This window comes from Mytilus californianus, unplaced genomic scaffold (genome assembly GCF_021869535.1).
Source record: "Mytilus californianus isolate M0D057914Y unplaced genomic scaffold, xbMytCali1.0.p SCAF_7, whole genome shotgun sequence".
Classification (NCBI taxonomy): Eukaryota; Metazoa; Mollusca; class Bivalvia; order Mytilida; family Mytilidae; genus Mytilus; species Mytilus californianus.
Genome location: NW_026262723.1, coordinates 113,903,027 through 113,927,113, shown reverse-complemented (window position 1 = coordinate 113,927,113; position 24,087 = coordinate 113,903,027). Strand labels below are relative to the sequence as shown.

At 33.9% G+C, this 24,087-nt stretch overlaps 1 protein-coding gene across 3 annotated transcripts in view; it reads right to left on the bottom strand.

Moving 5' to 3' along the window:
- LOC127709207 (arylsulfatase B-like) overlaps positions 1-23,256 on the bottom strand; it is a 144,133-nt gene extending 120,877 nt beyond the window's left edge. For 2 of the 3 annotated variants that reach the window (XM_052214606.1, XM_052214608.1), the window contains exons 1-4: positions 23,092-23,256; positions 18,391-18,453; positions 17,954-18,065; positions 15,270-15,321 (exon numbers count right to left, since the gene is read on the bottom strand). In XM_052214606.1, the coding sequence (XP_052070566.1) occupies positions 15,270-15,321; positions 17,954-18,065; positions 18,391-18,453; positions 23,092-23,155 (291 nt within the window). In that variant the 5' untranslated portion in view covers positions 23,156-23,256. Of the gene's footprint in view, positions 1-15,269; positions 15,322-17,953; positions 18,066-18,390; positions 18,454-22,951 lie in introns of all 3 variants that reach the window. The other variant, XM_052214607.1, reaches the window with a different exon arrangement.
- Between the last annotated feature and the right edge of the window lie 831 nt (positions 23,257-24,087).

Genomic DNA, 24,087 nt, shown 5'->3' with positions numbered 1-24,087 from the left:
TTCAATGAAATAAAATGAAACAAGAAAAACAGTATTTCATGCACAACCCAACATTTTGTCTTTCCCTTTGCTAATTACAACGAACAAAACTTATATGCATATTTTTAAAATAGCAATACAAGCAAACTGAAAGTATGTTTCATTCTTCCCTATTATCAGAAAGGAAGCAAAAAAGTTTTAGAAACAAAAATCCGCATGATAAAAAACATTTCTGGAAGTTCCGTTTTGTATGTATTTAACTAAGTGGACAACTACCTTTTAATTTCATTTAAACATTTATTTCAAGATTAACGCCGTTTATTTGCACTCCCGATATAACTGTTATATTTGCCATTGGACATATAACAACAGTGAATGAATTCGATTATATTATTATATTACGCGTTTCTGTTGAAAATTGAATAATAACCCCGCGCAATATTTAACACAAGCCTTATTCAAATGTTATCCATACCCCCTCAAATTTTATTCATTAGTACTATATTTATATTATAACAACGTACAATCAAATAAAATACCGAATACGCCATTTTAACCATTTCAGTGTCTTGGATTATTTATTCTATTAAACCACAATATTATTGTAGAAACTATCCGAGTAATTTTTGTGTTTTTAATTTATATATATATATAAAAATGCAACAAACGATTTTTGCTGTACAAAATCAAAATATTTCAAGGAAATGATATCTTAAACGGTAAAATTAAAATCAAATCTTTATGTGAAATATATTTTTCTCTTACTTTCATTATTGAATAATGTGAATGTGTTCAATATGACAATACAATTCACTAACTCACACGCAGTTAACACATTTGATATTTTGTAGATGCACAGAAGAGGAATGGGACTCAATGGAAAATATTCGTTTTTACTCACTTGGATACTATCCGTGACAAAAATTCAGCCAAGGTTTGCATCGGAAAACAAATTCTTGATTATATTGTTGAATTTTAGTGAATACGATACTTATTTTACACGATGAAATTACGACTCGCAAATAAAAGCTGTTTGTTGATAATGAGATATTTAGTGTTCATTGTATTACTACGATCCCAATTTAAAAAAAATCCAGTATCAGTCGTTTTAGTAAGATTTCATCTTCATTCAATATCGCGTTACATCCTTTAGAATTATTCCCATGGGTGAACACTTTTTAAGAAAGTGCCCATGGAAATATCCAAAGGGCAAAACGTCCGGATGAATGAAGACGAACAATAGAAAATAACTCTCCATTCCTGAAAAATAATGGAGAGTTTGAACAAAAGAAATACGTCACAGGTGTATTTTAATATTTTAATATTGCCCCAATTTGGATTTCGTGGTAATACATAAACCACGAAATTGAATGTTCAATGAAGTACACATTTTCTAAAGAATTGTATTTAGACTTTGACAAACCCAATAAATAAAATATCCACAAGAAGACAATTTTTCCTGAAGTGAATTTGCAAAATCATAAGAATCCACCGTAATGTAGGTCTGGATGGGTTAAATCAATGGAGGATAATGGCAAAAAAGAATAGAAAATAATGGGGTGCCAAAGTATAAAGAATAACGGCTAGAAATTAAATTCAGTAAAAATTTAATAAATACAGAAATTAACATGATAAGAAGCTCCCTTGCATCCAGATTACAAGAAAGCTTTGGACATACTATTACCATCTCAGAATTGCTGGTATTGTATCATAGCCTTAAATGAACGTTTTTAAATGTGACTTGGACCCCAGCTGGTGACCTCTATTAACCATGTTAAATAAAGGCAACAGTAGTATACCGCTGTTCGAAATTCATAAATCGATTGAGAAAAAACAAATCCGGGTTACAAACTAAAACTGAGGGAAACACATTAAATATAAGAGGAGAACTACGACACAACAGAAACACAACATTAAAATGTAACACACAGAGAAACGAACTATAATATAACAATGGCCATTTTCCTGACTTGGTACAGGACATTTTAAGAAAAAAAAGGTGGGTTGAACCTGGTTTTGTGGCTAGCCAAACCTCGCACTTTTATGACAATGTAAAATATAACACTAAAATGACACCATTACATGACATGAATACAGTACAACATTACGGACAGAGAATTACGCAAATAAACTATACAATATAGTACATTTGGACAACACTGGTATTCACATGTTTTTTTCTTTCTTTCTAGTACAATGAATGAAGGTAGCTTTACATCAATGGCAAATGCTATGCATATCATGATCGACACCATTTTAATACACATATGTATGAAACCTGCTTTAGTTTGTAGTAGACCGATCTAGGTTTAACTAGATTTTAAACATGCTGCCTCAAAAAAGAAAGAGTTTGCTGAAAGATATTCAACTCTTTTCCTGAATTCTATGTGTTTTGTCATGTATACCGTGTATACTGAGGAGTAGCAAATACTAATTTTTAGTCTAGAATAAGAATCTAACTTACAATCACCCATATTAAAATTGGTAGGCAAAGTTTCAGCGGTTGTTTGTTGCAATATCATATTTGCTTTTCATAAGAATTGTACATAAACGAGGTTGTTGGGTTTCAGTTCTGCAAAAGCAGCTGTGATCAATGGTCAAATAAATAAAATAATACTTTGAAGTATTGTTTAATATGCTTCAGACCAGATTAAAATGCCAGTTTGATTATAAACAGTCCATTTGTAATTAGGATTATCAGAAATACATGTATCGGTTCACATTTAGACTTTAAGCAGAGTAAGCAGTCAATTGGTGGTAAACAGTTGCAACATATCCAGAAAATTAAGGTGTACTATAATATAAATATTCACTGAATCTATGAAATCTTGTTATTCTTATTGCTATTTCATACGAATATTTATCCAAGTCACTAATCAATTTCAGATACATGTAAGATAAGATAAGATAAGATAATTTTATTAAGTTGAACAAGGCTTCCAAAAAATATTTGAGCCAGCCGGAAATTTTTGTCTTATCCCGATTTTGATCCCTTAAGACTTAGTTACAAAAGGCAACCATAGTAATCAGTTGGGGATCATATGAATTATGATTGACACAAAAATGGTATTTGATTTGATTTTTGATATAAATTCGATCTTCTGGCGCTAACTGTTAAATTAACAGTGCACCATTCGCAGTGTGCAACATCAGCGTATTTATATCTGTCTAAGACTCTTTATTTGTGCAAAATTACGCTGTCAATAACTTCACGTTCGTTTAAAAAAAGAAATTATCCTATTACCGGATGTTGACTTGACAATGGTAAAACACGGACCAGAGCCGGATACGTAAAATCCGTGAACATTTCAAAGCACGATTGGGTTTAAGTAGCTCTTTCCACGTTTTTTTCTACAGGAAAAGACCCGACAAGAACGTTAGACATAGTTATCAATGATATTTTTAGCATTTTTGAAAATTTGGATGCATTATTTAATCTCACACCTGCGCACATGCGCACTAGTATACTAGTTCAAACAACGTGGTTCTGACGATTTTTCACTTAAAACCTTTATTACTACCTTTTTAAATTTTCATCAAATCATATATACGTTTTCTGGTAATCTGAATCTTTTTGACTAAATTAATTAGATACAAACTGCTGAAATTTAAGAAAATAACTTTTAATACTAGACTGATCAATGTCCGGTACAAAATAGTTTACCTGTCGCCTGGACAGGTAAAATTAGCTGTCAGAGAACTAATTAACCTTGATTGTAATTAGAGGGTATTATAGTAGGGTTTATTTTGATAGTAATTATTAATCATGTCACTTATATGACCGGAAATGTGTGGCTGTTTAAGGCAAAAGGTCAGATCAAAAAGATCGCATAAACTTCAATTTTTTTCTGAACTATATTAAAATGACCGTTTCAGCCTTGGCACAACAAGTCATTTATATAATTTCACGGACTTGTCCGGAAAATATGACCGGTCCGTTTTGGAAGCTAAAATTTGAGCTATACAATCAAATGAATTACAAAATAAAGTACAGTAAATGATTAGAAGGATTAGAATGATTAAAGTATATTTAAACTAAAAACTTGAATACACATTCACACAAAGTAACATGATTATAAACCATGTTATTAACAAAACATAAAGTTATTTTGGGTGCCACTGTGACCTGGAGAAATTACATAATTTTATAGTCCTTGGTCTATGGAAGACAACTCCTGATCGATTTTATTACATATATATATGTTTTTATTTCTATTTTTCAAACTACATTGATATTTTCTAAGAGTTTCTTTCGTTCTTCAAAAAGGGAGTGCAATACATTAGATAAGTTTGAAGTAACAAACAAATCTATGCACTACAAATATATGCACTAAGACTTTGAATTCTAATAATTTCAAGTTGCTATTTGAAATGAATAATTATCCAAGTTATTAACAGCCATCCAGTTGTATGATCGTTCTAACAAATAACAAATTTGCTATTTATTCAATGCATTATTTGCTTCTTGTCCAGTGTAATCCCAAAATCACTTCTTGGTACTGTACAATGCTGTTTGAGCTATTCATTTTTCCAAAAACAATGAATAACTTACACAAAATTATGAATTCATCCTCTCTTTCATAACTTGCAACTATTAGCGATTGACATTTATATTTCCTACAAATCAGAAGTGCACTGCCACTGCACATTTATTATTTGTTGACTGCTTCATTTTTCTAGCTTGGAATCATCTACAAAAAAAAAAAATAATATATGTATATATTGATAATGAATTTGTTTCTTTAGTGTATATGTATTGTGTAACAAATATTGTAAATAATCTAGAATTATATTCCAAGAAGAAAATCACAATTACAACAGCTTTTATTAAGGTAAGAGAAAACCTTCAAGCGTACATATATACATGTAGCAACAAGAACAAAACATAAGATATTTAACTTTATTTTGTTAAAGCGTTACTGACGTAAAGAAAGTGTTTGCATGAAGAAGGGATGTAGATTAGCTTGCTTCCTTCCAAAAAAAAAAACAGTTTTCTTTTTTATGAGAATGAGGAGCAAATAAAACAAAAAATAAATATGACATCAACATATTTGCAATAAATTCATTGATCTTCTGCTTTAGACTACGGGTTAATTTTATGATCTTGGCCTAGTACAAGTACTTGTTTAGGTAAACTTTACCTCAAGTCAGCCAACTAAAATATCTATCATTTCCTTTTAAAATTTAGCAGTAAACCCTGGGTTTTATTTGACATTTGAGTTTTAATTTCTTTCCTCATTACATTTTGTAATAATTAATGTTTTGCAGTTTTTACCAATGTTGAAGTTGATCAATAAATACCCAATATAACCTTTAGAAATGCAATTCCTAATTACAGAATACAATATAGCATGTTGCTTCATACTTCTTTTTCAAATTGTTTTGAATATCCAGTAAAATTACGAGTACGAGAAAAGGTACAGGATAAAGGGTGCAATTAACAATAAGTCGTGCATGATACCTACATGTATGACCCTTTGAAATTCCCCCTCAAGGCAATTTACTGTTTTGTTGACATCTGTTTATTACCTATAGCATGTATAGTATGTACATGTATATATATATATATTATAATTTCACATTTGTGTGGTCATGAATTTATTTTCCGTAAATATATAATATATCATGTATATGTGTACATGTATTAATAAGAATAAGAATAAGAATACGAATAAGAATAAGAATAGTTTTATTTGTCATGACTCAATCACGACGCCCGTGAAGAGCAGAATAATTAATACAAATAATGATATATAAATATGATTATCATTGATTTTATTGTTTTATAAATAAAAATATTTTTGAGGAACAAATTAACTTTTAAATTAATTATTGAAACAGACATTGTACTTTATGTTGTATTAGCTTATTTTTCAGATAATTATGAATTTTATGACAATTAAGTTGATATGAAAGTTGTTTTACATATAATGGTTCAAGAAAATACGAAATATAACTTAAAACATATAAATATTGTAAATCAAAGACAAATTTATCTCAAAACTTTACGATCACTTTTCCTGTACCCTTTTGTCTATGGGCTTTCTGTCCTGCATTCTGGTAATAAACATGGATATATAGATAAGGAGATGTTGTATGATTGTAAATGAGAAACTATCCACCCGAGACAAAAGGAGGAGGATGTTAAAAACTATAAGCACTGAACAATAATCAACAATGACCATAACCCATACAGTATTAGGTGGTGAGAATAAAAGGCCCAGCATGCAAAATTCTGACATTTTCATAAGAAAATACTAATGCCATTAGTTATGTTCTAAATTATTTGAAAATCGGGAGATGTGGCATGATTGTCAATGAGACAACCATACACCAGAGTTCAAATGACAAAAATATAAGCAATAAAAGGTCACCGTCTGGCCTTCAACAATGAAAACTCCCATAATGTATAGTCAGTTATAAAATGTCCAAAATGAAAAATTTGAAACAGTTTAAATATATGTTAAATGAGAAAACTAAAGGCCTTATCTTTAATTTATTTTAGGGAAAACACATGACAGCCATCAACCAACACACACCACTGATTTACAGGGGTTGTCTTTAAAAAAAAATATCCAAAAATCCGAACATGTTGAACTGTGGTTTTTAGCAAATCTTAAAAATTGCAGTTTTCTTCAAATGTTACGACCAAGGGTAACCATGTTAACACTTAATACCCCTTTCGCCTAGTGACAGGGGCATACAAATAAATTCCACTGTCTTATTTTCTTAATATCTTAGCCTTTATATCCATTTTGCTGTAAACTATATCCTTTAGGAAATAATTTTAATTCTTCGCATAGTCTCATATATACTCAAATATAAAGCGTATGAGTAATATGCCAAAAAGATGTCAAAACATATACATCTTCCTTTATGCATATTTATTTCTATGCCACCGCCATAGGCAATGGGGGCATTAAGTGTAACACTTGTATGTCCTACCGTCCATCCCATTTTCGTTTCCACACTCTTACTAAAGTTTTCCTCGTCCAAATTTTATGAAATTCATACACAATGCTAAGAACTACAACACACAGAGATCAATGTTAGGCAGCGAGTCATTTATCGTTTTGGAGTTATGCCCCTTTTTAACTTTGATAATTGCAAAGCTTGAGCTTTAAGATTATTTTTTAATTAATCATAATTTATCTCAGGTGCACTATTAAAAAAAAAAAAGAGATGTGGTATGCCTTTGCATGAGACTATCGTTTACACTGATCATTTACTAGCTAGTCAACAGATTGATGTAAAGTACAACTTAACTGAAAATTCATAAATTCAAAAACATATAAAGAATTAGGTGTGACGCTAAATTCTTCAAAAAACTATACAGCCTTTTCTTCTTCTGTGTATCATAGTTGGTTGTTTTCCCAAGCAAATTAAAAAATTAAAAAAGTATCATGAGTATTGAAAACACTTTATTTTTTATAGATTAACCAGAAAATAGATAAACAAGTTCCGAAAAGCATTATATATTTTGATTGATTGGTGTTAAACGCACTTTCAGCACTATCATGACTATAATTGTGCTATTTCCTGGAGGTCTGTGTATATTGGTGGAGGAAGTTGGAGTGCGATGAGAGAACCACTAAACCTAGCTTCGCTAGTAAAACTGACAGTCCTAGACAATTAAGATTGGAGTATTTAATACCATTTTAAATATACTGGTATATCTATATATAGGTTTAAGTTGCACACATGTGATATTTTTTGTGTGCGCAAATGCAACGTCTGTTAATCTCCAAATCCATGCAAATGTAATACACCCGTTTTAGCAGTTTTAGACATGTACCTGTCAGAAAGAGAAATTGTTAAGAAATATCATGGGATATGACAAAATAATGTTTTACCAATGGTAAATTTCTATATTTTTAACTACCACATTTCATCTTTGAATTCAGTTAAACTGTATAGGAAAAACATATCTTTTAATGGGAAATTTTCAAACCGAACGAGACACATGTGACACTTTTATATAACTAAGTGCCTTTTTTAACCTCAAAATAGACAACTTTAGAGTTTGTGTGCATTTTCTAGTAAATTTCATATGTCACAATGCTTATGTAAATATGTCACAGTAGGAAGCTATTGTGCGGGGCAGCTGTTCTGTAATATAACTCCTTCCTAAAATATAACTTGATACTGGTGTATAAAGATAAAACTTTGACTTCTGGTTGTACAAATGAAATGTTGAAAAACCATTTCAAGCAAATGCTTTACCTTCTCCATAATCAAAGCACCAAGAGCGCTATAGGCAGTCAATTGAAAAAAAAAACCAAGGCAAACGTGGCAGAAGTTAAGATGAATATTGGGTAAGAATTGGTTTAATTATTTATCACAGCTATTTCAAGTATCAAAAAAAGTTTGTACCTTAACGTTTCCGCTATCCAATCCTACCATTTTCAAAAGTTATTGTTTAATTTATTTTAAATATGTTTCCTTTAAAATGAGCCATAAATGAAAATTTTTATAGGCCCAGAAATAACTAAAAAAAATAATTAAAGTAAATTCAACCTAGACTTATTTTTTGCATCAATTAAATTTTATAATAAACAAGAAATAATTGTAACAGGATGCTGTTACGAAGTCTCCCAAACAAAGCTCCCTTTATTCGTCATTCCCATGGTTGCCTGACATTGGGCAAAGTCCAGTACAAATTGGTCTGGTCTAGTAAAGTGATATGCATATGTGACGCCTAGGAGATTGACCCTGTATGCCATTAAAATCTTCTTGAAATGACGAGCAGGAATATATATGGTTAAGGGGTGGGGATCTCGACCGTTTACAAGTTCTCAAAAGGTGGGGGGTTGATCCCGAGGAAACTCGCCCTCTATTTCATTTGATTTGTTCTAATGTCCCATACAAGAATATATATGGTTTCGGGGTGAGAATCTCGACCGTTTGCAAGTTTTCAAAAAAGAAGAGGGGTGGGGGTGATCCCCGTGGACTCCCCCTATATTTCATTTGATTTGTTTTATTGTCCCATACAAGAATATATATGGTGTAGGGATGGGGATCTCAACCGTTTACAAGTTCTCAAACAGAAGGGGGTGGGGTGACCCCCAGGGACTCCCCATATATTTAATTTGATTTGTTTTATTGTCCCATACAAAAATATATATGGTTCAGGGATGGGGATCTCGACCGTTTACAAGTTCTCAAACAGGAGGGAGTGGGGTTGACCACCAATGACTCCCCCTATATTTCATTTGATTTGTTATATTGACCCATACATCAATATATATGGTTTAGGGGTGGGGATCTCGACCGTTTACAAGTTCTCAAACAGAAGGGGTGGAGATGACGCCAAGGACTCCCCAAATTATTTTAATTTCATTAGTTTTATTGTCCCATACAAGTATATATATGGTTAAGGGGTGGGGATCGCGACTGTATACAAGTTCTCAAAAGGTGGGGGGGGGGGGGGGGGGGTTGATCCCGAGGAGACTCGCCCTCTATTTCTTTTGATTTGTTCTAATGTCCCATACAAGAATATATATGGTTTCGGGGTGGGGATCTCGACCGTTTGCAAGTTTTCAAAAAAGAAGAGGGGTGGGGTGACCCCCGTGGACTCCCCCTATATTTCATTTGATTTGTTTTATTGTCCCATACAAGAATATATATGGTGTAGGGATGGGGATCTCAACCGTTTACGAGTTCTCAAACAGAAGGGGGTGGGGGTGACCCCCAGGAACTTCCCCTATATTTCATTTGATTTGTTATATTGACCCATACATCAATATATATGATTTAGGAGTGGGGATCTCGACCGTTTACAAGTTCTCAAACAGAAGGGGTGGGGATGACGCCGAGGACTCCCCAAATTATTTTCATTTCATTAGTTTTATTGTCCCATACAAGTATATATATGGTTAAGGGGTGGGGATCGCGACTGTTTACAAGTTCTCAAAAGGTGGGGGGGGGGGGGGGGGGTTGATCCCGAGGAGACTCGCCCTCTATTTCATTTGATTTGTTCTAATGTCCCATATAAGAATATATATGGTTTTGGGTTCGGGATCTCGACCGTTTGCAAGTTTTCAAAAAAGAAGAGGGGTGGGGGTGACCCCCGTGGAGTCCCCCTATATTTCATTTGATTTGTTTTATTGTCCCATACAAGAATATATATGGTGTAGGGGTGGGGATCTCAACCGTTTACAAGTTCTCAAACAGAAGGGGGTGGGGTGACCCCCAGAGACTCCCCCTATATTTAATTTGATTTGTTTTATTGTCCCATACAAAAATATATATGGTTCAGGGATGGGGATCTCGACCGTTTACAAGTTCTCAAACAGTAGGGTGTGGGGTTGACTACCAAGGACTCCCCTATATTTCATTTGATTTGTTATATTGACCCATACAGATCTCGACCGTTTACAAGTTCTCAAACAGAAGGGGTGGGGATGACGCCGAGGACTCCCCAAATTATTTTCATTTCATTAGTTTTATTGTCCCATACAAGTATATATATGGTTAAGGGGTGGGGATCGCGACTGTTTACAAGTTCTCAAAAGGTTGGGGGGTTGATCCCGAGGAGACTCGCCCTCTATTTCATTTGATTTGTTCTAATGTCCCATACAAGAATATATATGGTTTTGGGTTCGGGATCTCGACCGTTTGCAAGTTTTCAAAAAAGATGAGGGGTGGGGGTGACCCCCGTGGACTCCCCCTATATTTCATTTGATTTGTTTTATTGTCCCATACAAGAATATATATGGTGTAGGGGTGGGGATCTCAACCGTTTACAAGTTCTCAAACAGAAGGGGGTGGGGTGACCCCCAGAGACTCCCCCTATATTTAATTTGATTTGTTTATTGTCCCATACAAAAATATATATGGTTCAGGGATGGGGATCTCGACCGTTTACAAGTTCTCAAACAGGAGGGTGTGGGGTTGACTACCAAGGACTCCCCTATATTTCATTTGATTTGTTATATTGACCCATACAGATCTCGACCGTTTACAAGTTCTCAAACAGAAGGGGTGGGGATGACGCCGAGGACTCCCCAAATTATTTTAATTTCATTAGTTTTATTGTCCCATACAAGTATATATATGGTTAAGGGGTGGGGATCAAGACTGTTTACAAGTTCTCAAAAAGGGGGGGGGGGGTGATCCCGAGGAGACTCGCCCTCTATTTCTTTTGATTTGTTCTTATGTCCCATACAAGAATATATATGGTTTCGGGGTGGGGATCTCGACCGTTTGCAAGTTTTAAAAAAAGAAGAGGGGTGGGGGTGACCCCCGTGGACTCCCCTATATTTTATTTGATTTGTTTTATTGTCCCATACAAGAATATATATGGTGTAGGGGTGGGGATCTCAACAGTTTACAAGTTCTCAAACAGAAGGGGTGGGGGTGACCCCCAGGGACTCCCCCTATATTTCATTTGATTTGTTATATTGACCCATACATCAATATATATGGTTTAGGGGTGGGGATCTCGACCGTTTACAAGTTCTCAAACAGAAGGGGTGGGGGTGTCGCCGGGGAGTCCCCCAAATTATTTTCATTTCATTAGTTGTATTGTCCCATACAAGTATATATATGGTTAAGGGGTGGGGATCGCGACTGTTTACAAGATAAAAGCACATTCTCAAATTGAAGGGTGAATGGGGTGACACCCATGAACTCATCCTATATTTTATTTGATTTGTTTTATTGACCCATACATCAATATATATGGTTTAGGGGTGGGGATCTCGACCGTTTACAAGTTCTCAAACAGAAGGGGTGGGGATGACGCCGAAGACTCCCCAAGTTATTTTAATTTCATTAGTTTTATTGTCCCATACAAGTATATATATGGTTAAGGGGTGGGGATCGCGACTGTTTACAAGTTCTCAAAAGGTGGGGGGGTTGATCATGAGGAGACTCGCCCTCTATTTCTTTTGATTTGTTCTAATGTCCCATACAAGAATATATATGGTTTTGGGGTGGGGATCTCGACCGTTTGCAAGTTTTCAAAAAAGAAGAGGGGTGGGGGTGACCCCCGTTGACTCCCCCTATATTTCATTTGATTTGTTTTATTGTCCCATACAAGAATATATATGGTGTAGGGGTGGGGATCTCAACCGTTTACAAGTTCTCAAACAGAAGGGGGGTGGGGTGACCCCCAGAGACTCCCCCTATATTTAATTTGATTTGTTTCATTGTCCCATACAAAAATATATATGGTTCAGAGATGGGGATCTCGACCGTTTACAAGTTCTCAAACAGGAGGGAGTGGGGTTGACCACCAAGGACTCCCCCTATATTTCATTTGATTTGTTATATTGACCCATACATCAATATATATGGTTTAGGGGTGGTGATCTCGACCGTTTACAAGTTCTCAAACAGAAGGGGTGGGGATGACGCCGAGGACTCCCCAAATTATTTTAATTTCATTAGTTTTATTGTCCCATACAAGTATATATATGGTTAAGGGGTGGGGATCGCGACTGTTTACAAGTTCTCAAAAGGTGGGGGGGGGGGGGGGGGGTTGATCCCGAGGAGACTCGCCCTCTATTTCATTGGATTTGTTCTAATGTCCCATACAAAAATATATATGGTTTTGGGTAGGGGATCTCGACCGTTTGCAAGTTTTCAAAAAAGAAGAGGGGTGGGGGTGACCCCCGTGGACTCCCCCTATATTTCATTTGATTTGTTTTATTGTCCCATACAAGAATATATATGGTGAAGGGGTGGGGATCTCAACCGTTTACAAGTTCTCAAACAGAAGGGGGTGGGGTGACCCCCAGGGACTCCCCCTATATTTAATTTGATTTGTTTTATTGTCCCATACAAAAATATATATGGTTCAGGGATGGGGATCTCGACCGTTTACAAGTTCTCAAACAGGAGGGAGTGGGGTTGACTACCAAGGACTCCCCCTATATTTCATTTGATTTGTTATATTGACCCATACATCAATATATATGGTTTAGGGGTTGGGATCTCGACCGTTTACAAGTTCTCAAACAGAAGGGGTGGGGGTGACGCCGTGGAGTCCCCCAAATTATTTTCATTTCATTAGTTGTATTGTCCCATACAAGTATATATATGGTTAAGGGGTGGGGATCGCTACTGTTTACAAGATAAAAGCACATTCTCAAATTGAAGGGTGGATGGGGTGACACCCATGAACTCATCCTATATTTTATTTGATTTGTTTTATTGTCCTGTTATCATTACTAAAGACCGTGTGAGTCTATCACTTACTGTTTTCAAGTTATTGTCTTTGGAAATTAAAAATATTAAAATCCCATTGGGTTCTATAGTAAACCCCTTCCTTCTTTATGCCCCTCAAAATACCCCTAAATAGACCACAATGCACAAATGAAAGATTGATGGCTCCCCTAGAGATGTTAGTCTAACATTTTATGAAACCCTAAGTAAATCTGACAAGCGGTTTTGTAGAACCGCTGCGGACAAGTTCATCTTTAAAGCGGCGGAAGTGGACTCGGTCTCTTGGACGAGTTGTCCCGCATTCCGCATTCCTTAAAATATATCGACTAATCAACGTCGATTTCCGGTTCTATTTCATTCATAAAATAACAATAACTTTATTTGGCAAGGTCAGTGTTACGGGATAATATAATAAAAGAAAGGAATTTAAATGTGCATACATTTATTTGAAATCAATTAAATAATCACAATCTTCTTAAACAAAAAGAATATCATGATTAACAATACTTACTTTTAACCGGGCTTTATAACATTAGAATCAATGTATACTTACCACATTTTGTAACAGTTAAAATTAACGTCAACTTAGACTACTATACGTGACGCCAAACAATATTCCCGCGCCTTTTGCCATTTGGGAAATGTAAACAACTTGTAATTAGAGATTTTCGGCGATGAAATATTTCATACAATTGTTCTTTGACATCTTAGCCAAAAGCACAGGGGATAATAAACTACATACGGATTTCTATTGAGCACTATTTCCTATGTGTAACTTCAAATATTTTACGTCGTTCGACGATCATTTAAGGTTATTCTGTTCATATTTTTTGTATTCCAGAATTTAAAGTATGAAAAAAGTGTCCAATTAGTTATAAATAACATATTAGCCTGCTAGATAACAACAATGGTACTTTTTTCAGCATACGTTGGGAGGAACACAAATCTAGGGTGCTAGCATAAGGCAGCTTAACTGCCATAAAACCATGTTAAATTATATCTATCCGGTCTAAGACTTCAACACTAATTATATTAGTCTTGGTCCAACAGGCAGCTCATTTGTCATGCTTGTCAATAATGTTACCCTATTGAGCTGTCCAGTGGCAAATCCAGGGGGTGGGTTCCCTTTTTTTGACGATCAATATTATACTTTTGAATTGGGGCATATGGTTAGATCCCGCTCCCCTCCTTTTATCCTGGGTTTCGACCCCCTCTTTTAAAAATGGCTGGATCCACCCCTGATGTCCATGATTATTTTGATGCTAAGGCTAAATTTTATAACATGATCAGCTGCTCGTTTTAGATTATTTTGTTTTAAATGTAAATGTCGAAGAACGGGAATTTCAATGAACAGCTGTATAACCATCCCCCCCTTTTATGAAAGTCGTCGATATCAACAGTTAATGATCATTCAAGTAGTTCACAAATCAAACAAACACTTTTGTGAATTACGGAATGTATATGTTTATCAATCGAAACAGTCAAAATGTCTTCAAAATATATACTTACGTTACTTCAATCGAACATCAACAAACAAATGGCGCGAAATCATAACGTAATTATTTTCGAAAGCTATCGGGACTTTTCACCATTCTAATCTTTACGTATAAACTACTCCTGAAATCGATTTACACAGCTGTATAGTACTAGTAGTCTCAGTTTACAGTCATCAATATTTTATATTTGCGTAACCATTAAAGAATAATCATCAGAATTATTGTTATTCATTATTTTTTTCTCGCGTTTTTTTTTTTTAATTTCGATTCCTCTGCTAATCAAAGGGAAGCAATCCTCATGTAATTTTAATACACTGAAAAGTACTGGACAACGATTTTATCGATGAACTGACGTGTACTAAAATGTACTTGACAGTACTTCATTCAATGCTAGGCGTTTTTTCTTAATTACCTGAACCAGTACTGACTGGTACTTAATCGATCGCGATAGTGAGTGTACTGAGCATGTACTGAACAACTGAAAAAGATCTTGACATTTTTCCTTGCGGTAATTTCAGGCATTAAAGAGTTGTTCAGTTTAAAATGACTGTTTCAGTAGTAAAACCCGTTACTAGTGCTATTTTCAAAGAAAATCAAATTGTCGAAAAAAGCTTGTCAAAGTACCTGTAATCCAAGTCTGTGAGAGTACTTTCCTGTCAGAATTGCACCACGGGATCTGTTGGAGAAATTGATGAAATAGTAATTAAGGTACAAATAAAATGTTGAATAGCTTATATTAAAGCATTAAAATCATAAAGATTTACTGAAGACCAAAAACGTTTTATGCCACATTAAACCATTCAAAACTAACAATTAAATATCAGAGATTCGATCACCTGAGTGTGGAAAGTGTAACCCCATATATTCAATTGTTTTGAACATAATCATCTCTACATGTTAACAAACTCAGTTTTTTGTTTTAAACATCTGTTTGTTAAGTAATATTATCTCTCCCTTTATCAGCACGAGATGACAGATTTACAGCTCTACTTAACCATTTTATAATTGAGAGAAGATATGAAAGTTTCATTCTGACGGTTTAGATGTAAGATTGAATACAAAGTCAAAGAATAAAAAATCTATAAAACTTACCTTTAATTATATTCAAAATATCTAATAATGAAGAGTAAATTTCAAACTATATTTATACATAATTTGTTCTCTGAAATTAGATTTGATGCTTTATCTTTTTTTGACCATGACTATGCAATAAAGCTCTGAATGTGGATTGTGATTATATATTTGACATAGCATAGTTGCTGACACAAAATGAATGTGGTCTAAGAACTTAAAGACTTGAAATTGGACATTTATCCATTATGGTCCAATATCCATAATCTAAATACATGGTTAGAATCAGCCTATCAAAGAACCCCAATAATTTAATTTTTGTTGAAATCAAAAAAGTTCAATTTTGGACCCTGCGGACCTCAATGTTGACCAATTTGATAACAGAGCCCAAGATACAAAATCTAAATACACGGTTAGATTCGGCGTATCAAAGTACCCAATATGTTACATTTTTTGTTGAAATAAAAAAAAAAAGTTCAATTTTGGACCCCGATTTGGACCAACTTGAAAGCTGGGCGCAAAATCCAAAATCTAAACGGTTAGATTCAGGACATTAAAGAACCTCATATATTCAATTTTTGTTGAAATCAAACAAAGTTAAATTTTGGACCCCAATCTTGACCTACTTGAAAACTGGGCCCAGAATCAAAAATCTTAATACATGTTTAGTTTCAGCATATCAAAGAACCCCTAGAATACAATTTTTGTAAAAATCAAACAACGTTTAATTTTTTACCCTTTGGACCTTAATGTAAACCAATTTTAAGACAGGCACAACAAAATAAAAATCCAATTACACAGTTAGATTCGGCATATCAAAGAACACCAATAATTCAATTTTTGTTGAAATCAAACAAAGTTTTATTTTGAACCCTTTAGAGCTTAATATGGACCACTTCAAAAACAGGGCCCAAAATCCAAATTCTAAATACACGGTTAGATTCAGCATATTAAAGAACCCCAAGAATTCAAGACTTTGAACTAAACCCCATTGAAATTGGTCAAGAAATAAGCAATTTATACAAAGTATTACAAAAGTATTGTTTTTGGCCTTTTTTTTCCTACACCGTTGGGGTCATAACCCTCAAAATCAATCCCAACCTTCCTTTTATGGTATGGAACCTTAAAGAACAATTTCATAGCGATCCATAGACTTATACTTAAGTTATTGTCCAGAAACTTGAAAATCCTTTTTTTTTTCCTCTTTTCGACCCCTTATTACTAAACGGTTTTGGCCATGACCCCCAAAATCAGTCCCAACCTTTCTTTTGAGGTACGGAACCTTGTGCTAAAAATTCAAAGAGATCCATACACTTATACACAAGTTATTGTCCTGCTTGTTTTTTACCCTTTTTGGCCCTTAATTCCTAAACAGCTAGAACAATAACCCCCAAAATCAATCCTATCCTACGTATTGTGGTATGAAACCTTGTGCTACAATTTCATAAAGATCCATACACTTATACGAAAGTTATTGTCTTGAAACCAAAATGTCTTTAGACGACAAATGTCTTCGGACAACAAATGTCTTCGGACAACAAATGTCTTCGGACGACAACACAGACATCGCTATAACATAATACGAACGCAAATAATTTGCGGTCGTATAAAAATGTAAAAAATCAGTTTGAAATCATATCAAAGTATAAGTCTGGTATCTTTGACGAGTTTTGACTCATCAGATGGGCACGAATCACAAAAAAACTTACTTAAAGACAAAAAACACAATATTCCGATCTAACAGTGCCTGCAGTTATTGAAAGCTATTTTAAACTAATTGATACATCCAGTTCTCCCAGACTTAAGTATCAACGGATAGGTACTTAGGTATAAGAAGATTGGGTATGAGTGCCAATGAGACGACTCTCCATTCAAGTCACAATTTGTAAAAGTAAACCATTAGGTACTTGTTTTAATATGACATGTAGACTTTGTTTCGATGTACCTCGAACTGAGGAATCTTTTTAGTATAACAAACAAAAATATGCACAATATATCACTATTTTGTTCTGCAAAAAGATCAAATTGAGCTTTTAAAAGAATTTTTTGAAGCGAAAATTTATTTTCTGGAAATGTTTCATATGACGGAATCATATACCTTTGTGTTCAGCTGGCAGAATGAAGCATACAAATCCACTTCTGATACTATGATTTAATAAATGCAATATGTTTGTATTTTCATAGAATTTTGTCCCCAAAAAAGCTAATTACGAAAGTTTGAATTGGTAAATACTTACGGTGAACACACTGGATGAGCATAATGATTTTCTAGTTTAACACCTTGTTTTGCAAGTTTGTCCATATGTGGAGTTAAAACCTCAGGATTGTGCCAGCTGACATCATTCCAACCTAAATAATGTTTTAAACAATGGTTTTATCATGACTGTCTCCATTATGTAAAACAAAATTACAAGATACAAATGTAACACAGAAACACAGTATATTAAGTTCTTCTCTTTACTACTTAATTAAAAACGAACGAGATAAACAAAACTAAACACAAAAAGAGCAAGATATGAGCACTGATCAATCTCATTACACCCTGACATACATAGACAATACAAATGTTTTGGCTTGACATAATAACGATATTAAAAATGCGAGGCTCTGCCAGATATGCCAGATATGCCAGATATGTGACTATGCAACACGGATACATCGTTATTTCACTAACCTTGATCATCAGAAACAATAAGTACAATATGTGGTCTTCTGGTGGTTTTCCTTTTGCAGTAGCCTAAAAATATGATCCGTAAATAAATTTTGGCAACAGTAGTTTACAGATGTTTATAATCTCATTAATCGACAAAGAATACAAATTAAGATAACAAACGAAAACTGGAGGAATCGCGTAAACTCATATAGTACATTTATGTAGGAAGAGGAAAAGGTGTCTTTAAAAGAAAACAACAAAGAAACCAGGCAAATAATTTTGTACGCCAAACGCACGTTTCGTCTACAAAAGACTCATCAGTGACGCTCAAATATAAAAAGGAAAAAGGCCAAATAACGTACAAAGATGAAGAAAATCGACTCAAGGTGAAAAGCAAAAACCGAATCGTCTGAACTCTAATAGAAAAATAAAATATATAAAATGTTGAATTCTAAAATAAACTGAGCTTTTTCTATCCTCCAAGGTATGAATTGCCTTCGCTGTATTAAACATAACTTTTGAATTTGCGGTTATAAATGCTCATCAATTTCGTATTTGATTTGGATTTACGACTGTTTTGGCTTTGCCACTTAAGAGTCTTATGTAGAAGAAAAGCGCGTCTGGCGTACCAAATTATAAGACTGGTATCTTTGATTAGTTTGTACAACTGGGTTTATGTCACTGTTGGTAAACGCTTCGTCCCCGAGGTTATCACCAGCCCACTAGTCATCAGTTTTGTGCTGACATGAACTATTATTGATATGTTCATTTTCCATAAATTGACTGTTTATAAAATGTTGAAATATTCAAAACACTAAGGTTTTTCTATCCCCAGGTATAGATTGCCTTCGCCGTATTAGGCAGAACTTTTCGGAATGTTCGGTTATTAATGCTCATCAATTTCGTTTTTTATTTGGCTTTTCACCTAATTTTAGCGCCACTGAAAAGTCTTATGTAGATGAAACGCGCATCTGGCGTAACAAATTAGAAGCCTGGTATCTTTGATTAGGTTTTACGTCATTTTGCAGTAACATGTGCATTGCATTCGAATCAGTGTATCTGTATCACATATTTGTTGAGTTTGGTGAATTGATATTTCAACATACAGTCGGTACTCAAATGGGTTCTAATTGTTCAACCCTACTTGCCGACTTGTATTTGTACTAAAGTGAAGCAGAATTCATACATAAACCTTCTCAAAGACAAAAAGAAATAATACTGCAAAGTTCTTTAATTGCAATATTAGATATATTGATCATGTCATGTCACTCAATAACCCATATTTAAGTGCGCGCATTTATCTCATTTATCCCAGTAGAAGGTTCGATTCATATCTTAATTTTGACACAAATGGACGACTTCAAACTATAATCTCTGACAAAAGTGATGATTTCAACTTTCCGATTGTAAAATTCCAATTTTCCAGCAGTAACATACCCTCTCACATCTCAATTGAGATTTTATGCTCATGTATCTTTATTATATACGGACTAAATTAACTGGCTAATAACTGTTCAAACAGAGTTATGAAGAAATACGACGGAAAGAAATGAAAACAAACATTTTATGCGTCCGAAGCACTTTTCTGGAAATACCTTCATCAGAAACGATCAAAGCCAAATATCTGAAAGTCTAGAATGCATAGGAACCGAAACAGCTGAAGAGCTATATGACAAAAAAGGACCTAAAAATAACAGCCAAATCTATTAAATGTCAACTTTACCTGAGGGAGTTGAAACCATAGTTTTAATAATTTCTTAATTTATAAACGGACAATAAAGCAAATTGACACTGTTTAAGTTTTAAGGCCATCAACACGACGCGGTGGACCATTACGATATGCCGGTGTCTCAACTCACTAGCGACATGTTTTGGCGGTCTTAGATCTTTAGATACCAAAAATAGTCGTCTAATCTGTCAATGTAACGATTGTGTTCTATTCCTGATTGTGACATTTTGACTGATTGTATATTTGCATGTCGGTTGATGTATTAAATACAATTGTAGCAAAAGACGCGTACCCTGTTGACGCATCCGGGTTCGTTCTAATTGAAGTTGGTATTTTCTTAATTGATTTATGACATTTGAACATCTGTATTTCAAACTGGTCCCATATTTAGACAATTTTTAACATCTTTTGTTTGAAACAGATATTGAAACGGGTTTGATTCATACAGACGTTCGATTCAATTTCAAGTCAAATCTGCAGAATAGCGTGAAAATTGTAGAAAAGGTGTTTTCCATTTACTTTGGTTAATATTTAGTGGTGGATTTGTAAAGAGTTGTTATATTGGTATCATTGTTTTATAACCATATGTAAAAAGTAAAATCACAAAAATACCGAACTCCGAGGAAAAGTCAAAACGGAAAGTTCCTTATCAAATGGCAAAATCAAATGATAAAACACATCAAATGAATGGACAACAACTGTCCTGACTTGGTACAGGCATTTTCAAATGTAGAAAATGGTGGATTGAACCTGGTTTTATAGCGTTAAACCTCTCACTTGTACGACAGTCGCATCAAATTCCATTATATTGACATCAATGCGTGAACAAAATGTCACAAATAGGGGTACACCAACAACACAAACCCTGCTCCACATGTGGCGCCCGTCGTGTTGCTAATATTATTACAAAGCCGGTAAATAGTCTAATTCGGTAGGTCACATTCGTGTAAAGGGAACGGGATTGTAGTTACGACATGAGGAACATATCCGATACCATCTGTATAACGGATATTCCATAACGGTCAACCAACTCGTGATGGCGTCCGTAAAATTTACGAAGTGATGATATCAACTTCACGATTTGGAACTTTTGGTTTAAAAATGAAAAGGTCACAATTGGGAAGCTGAAATCATCTCTTATGTCGTAAAGTTTTGTTTTCAACCAACCCTCATAGTCAATTTCTAGATAAAAGTCCTAATCAAATGGCAAAATCAAAAGCTCAAACACATCAAACGAATGGTAAGTTACTACCACTAAGTTACACATTTAAAATATGACGAAATCATTTTCATCTACTCTCAGAATTTTTAGGGGCGAGCGATTCCAAAGAACAAGTAATTTATTTGGTGTGGCCTCAGAGAAATCTGTAATACATGATACCTTTACACAATGCTGCTTACATACTGATGCCTTTGGGGAATATATCTTTACATAATGATGCCTTTGGGGAATCTGTCATAAATATTCCTTAATACAATGAGGCCTTATTGGAATCTGTCTTATATATATAGTCTTGTATGATAACTTTATACAGTGATGTCTTTGAGGATTCTGATATGTAGTATTGTATGATAACTGCATTAGTGGAATATGTCATACCTTAGACATGATACCTTTATATATTACTTTTATTCAATGATGCCTTAGAGGAATCTATCACACACGATGTATACGAACTACTTTTCAGCGATGTTCCTTGAGTGAATCGCTACGGACTGATTCCTCTGAGGAACTTGCCAGCGTGACAATCTGTCTCGTGCTATTGTTTCACCTAATAGAACTCTGTAAGATGCATATCAAAAACGAAGTCGGTGAACATGTTTTTGATAGTAATGTATTGAGGAAATTTTACTTAATCTATATTTTTTTGGTGTTTTTTTTTCTTTTCATGAAATTGAATCGCGTTTGAATTTACTTGCCAACATGCATTGAATAGTGATTGGTATTTATATCTACATAGAAGTGTTTTCATTTATCAGCATAAAGTTCAGGTTTTGGCAATCAAACAAAAAAAAAACCGGCAAGATTATACAGCGATTCATATTTCCATACAAAAGCAGTGATAAGGTATCAATTTGATGGCAGGAATATAGAAGCAATTTAGATTTCATTCCAAATCCATAACTACAAAACATCACGTGAAAATGTTACTGCATCTGAAAAATTTGAGATAATGACACATTTCCTGTTTTATCAAAACTACTTGCTCTTTTTGAACAAGAGAAAAAGATTAAATAATTATTTATTACTTCAATGTAAATGAGATATAGTCGTCTGATATCTTCATGGCTGACGCATCCCAGATATGGGAAGACTACATTAAATACAAAATAAACGTATAATACCGTTATCCGTTTTCTTGACACACGATTCTGTTCTACCAATCTTCATTAGATACCCTAGGTAAATTGTATTTAATTGTTTACCTATCTTTCGGAATTCAGAAGATTTTTGTGTTTTTATTCGTTTATTTAAAGAAGGCCATTCGCATTACCATCCACTGTTGAGATCGCTAAGCGCTTGTTTTTTTTATGATATTGTTACTTGTTAGAAATTGTTTTCCTATCAATTCTGTTTTTTGCGTATGCATTTAAAATAGTAGAAATAATATTTTCAGTTTCAGTACTAATCAATATACTATTTCATTATTTTCATCAGTGAACTCCACGAGGAGCGAGAACGGGTATATTGCAATGGTAAGCGCCTGCTGCAATATATATTTTACTCCAAATAAGAGTCTAAACTCAAAATGGCAGTATTTATCGATGTTCTAAACTCATAAATCCATTTGAAATATACAAACCAAGAGAAAACATCTGAGAGGATTTTACATTCATATCAATCAAACTTACTTTGCTGAATGGACAGATTACAAAATAATGATCAAAGACGAGCACAACTATATTCCCATAACGATTTTGCGTATATGCAAATGATGTCCAAGAAGTACAGTTCTAACAAATTTTAAGTATCTCCCTGTATCAAGTCATACCTTCAACACAATAAAGCTGATAGGAAACCAAAACTGCTAAGATTTCTTTCCAATATACTACCATCCTTTATCGTCGATAACTATTTGACACATGAACAATATTTGACAAAAAACGTACAAGAAATGCTATCTGCCCTAATTTGTATCCGAGAAGGTTAAATTAAATGCCAAACAATAGTTATACAAGTTAAGCTAGTGTGCATGAATCATGTCACACATGTTTACAATATTATAGTTAGTTTACTGTGAAAGGAAAGTCGAAAGAAAATAATACATTTTTTCTTTTATTTTCTTAAATATTATTGAATAAACTCAAAATAGATGTTTTATTTGTATATAAAAAAAGTAAAAAAACAAAAATACCAAACTCCAAGGAAAATTCAAAACGGAAAGTCCCTTATAAAATGGCAAAATAAAAACTCAAACACATCAAACGAATGGAAAACAACTGTCATATTCCTGACTTGGTACAAGCATTTCCTTATGTAGAAAATGGTGGACTAAACCAGGTTTTATAGGTAGCTAAACCTCTATAACATGTATGACAGTCACATAAAATTCCATTATGTTGAAAATAATGTGTGAGCAAACCAAACAGAAATAATAAGAAAACATGTCAAAAAATATGGGGTACAGCAGTCAACATTGTGTTATAATCTTAATCACTATAAAAACAAACAACTATGTCAACAAAGAAAACAAAATGGCATATATACACTCTATAGACAAGGGCGCATAAACAAAAATGAAAGACAAGAATACAAAAAATGATCATAGCACAACAACACAAAGGCGGGATGTATAAATTCCGAGCAACGCCAAAAGCATATTACCAAAAATTTACTAAACAGTAAAGTTTAAAAATATACAAAGACAAATAAAAAGAACACTATAACACGTAATTAAGATCATAAACAACGTTTGAATCAGTACCTTTAATCAATACTTCAAGACCATCATGTATTATTTGTAAAGTTAATACGGAAAGCACACAAT